Consider the following 1,832-nt stretch of genomic DNA (forward strand, 5'->3'; position numbering starts at 1 on the left):
GCCAGCCCCCTCCCCACCGTGCCCGGGGCGATGGTGCCCTTCAAGGTGCCAACGCCTTGTGCTGGATGCTGGGGTGGGATGGAGGAGGGTCTCGGAGGAGGGTTTGCTCCCAGAGGGTGCTGCGTGGTCAGGGGGTGCTCTCAGGGGGTGCTCTGCTCTTCAGGGATGCTCTCAGGGGGTTTTTTTGGGGAGGGGGGGGATGCTCTTCTCTTGGAGGATGCTCTTTGTGGAGGGGTGGTCTTTGGAGGATTTTTTGGGGGGAGGTGCTCTTTGGAGGATGTTTTTGGAGAGGTGCCTTTTGGAGGATGATTTTTGGAGGAGATGATCTTGGAAGATTCTCTGGGGGGATGCTCTTCTCTTGAAGGATGCTCTTGGGGGGGATGCTCTGGGGGGGAGAAGCTCTTCCGAGGATTTTTTGGGGGATGCTCTTGGGGATGTCCTTGGAGGATTCTCTTCAGGGAGATCACCCTTTGGGGGACTTTTTTTTAGGGGAATACTCTGGGGGGGATACTCTTTAGGGGGTGCTTTTGGGAGATGCTCTTTTGAGGGATGTTCTTGGAGGACGGTCTAGAGAGGATTTTTTGGAGGGATGCTCTTTGAGGGATTCTCTTGGAGGATGCTCTGGGGGGGACACTCTTTTGAGGATTTTTTTTGCAGGGGATGCTCCCTGGGGGATATTTTTAGGGGAATGCTCTGGGGAGATGCCCTTTTCTCAGAGGAGCAGCAGGAGAGGGCAGCCGAGGACACCTCTGCTCTCATGAGCAGAGCCCCGGGGCTCACCGAGCTCTTGCATCCAAATTCTGCTCACAACCCCCCCAAAAATGCCACGGATGGCAAAAGGCACCTTGTGTGCTCCTCACAGGGCAGGAAGGACCCCAAAAATCAACCAGAAAGAGAGAATCCACCCAGGCTGATGCCACCTTTGGCAAGTTTTGGGGCGAAGCAGAGCAGTTTCTGAGAGATACACCCCCAGGCGTGCTCCCCCCCCGGCAGTGACAGGGCAGGGGACACTCCCCTGGGCAGGGGACGGTCACCTGGGCAGGGGACGGTCACCTGGGCAGGGGTCACTCACCTGGGCAGCGGTAGAGCTTGCGGGCCTGGGCGATGTCCCCTTTGCTGAGCCGTGTCCTCTGGCCGATGGCCGGCCGGACGCCGTTCACGTCGTACTTGGGCAGGATGGTGTCCAGGAAGATGCCCCTGGGACAGCAGGAGGCTGAGCCGGGTGGGAATCCCCGGCCCTGCGGCCGCTCCCCGAGAGGAAGGATGCTAAAAGCAGCCCGGCTAATTAAAAGCAGCCCGGCTAATTAAAGCCTGCGGGCCCGGTGAGTCAGAGGGGACGTGTCCCCAGTGGAGGTGACTGCGGGGACAATTCCCTGCTCTGGAATGGGACACTGCAGGGCCTCATCCTTGCTCTGAGGGAATTAACCCTGTGAGAGCTGCTGACCGTCCCCTGGGCCTGGGATGCTGTGACACTGTCCCCAGGACATGAGGGGACAGACACAAGGCTGAGCCCCCCCGGGCAGGTACCTGGAGAAGGTGTTCCTGGCGTAGTGCATGATGCTGTCGAAGTCATAAGTCTCCCCCAGCGACTCCACCTCCTCCGGCTCCATCTTCAGGAAGTTGTATTCCTGCCCTGGGAAAACAGGACGGGGATACACTCAGGGGGGACCCCAACTCCGCCAGCACCCCGTGGCAGCGATGATGATGATGATGATGATGATGATGATGATGATGAGGAGGAGGAGGAGGAGGAGGAGGAGGAGGGAGGCTCATCCCTACCTGGCTGGATGTTCTCCCGGATGATGGAGACGTGGTCATCCCGGTCGGGGCGC

At 59.3% G+C, this 1,832-nt stretch overlaps 1 protein-coding gene across 1 annotated transcript in view; it reads right to left on the reverse strand.

Annotated features, from left to right (window-relative positions):
• Nucleotides 1–1,828, reverse strand: part of BMP1 (bone morphogenetic protein 1) — a gene marked incomplete at its 5' end in the record, with an annotated part of 10,436 nt that extends 8,608 nt beyond the window's left edge. Inside the window, 3 exons of the mRNA XM_029958436.1 lie at nucleotides 1,073–1,197; nucleotides 1,528–1,633; nucleotides 1,780–1,828. Of these exons, the coding sequence (XP_029814296.1) occupies nucleotides 1,073–1,197; nucleotides 1,528–1,633; nucleotides 1,780–1,828 (280 nt within the window). The remainder of the gene's footprint in view (nucleotides 1–1,072; nucleotides 1,198–1,527; nucleotides 1,634–1,779) is intronic.
• Nucleotides 1,829–1,832: the final 4 nt, after the last annotated feature.

Source organism: Manacus vitellinus, unplaced genomic scaffold (genome assembly GCF_001715985.3).
Source record: "Manacus vitellinus isolate BGI_N305 unplaced genomic scaffold, ASM171598v3 scaffold_154_pilon, whole genome shotgun sequence".
In the NCBI taxonomy this organism is placed as follows: domain Eukaryota; kingdom Metazoa; phylum Chordata; class Aves; order Passeriformes; family Pipridae; genus Manacus; species Manacus vitellinus.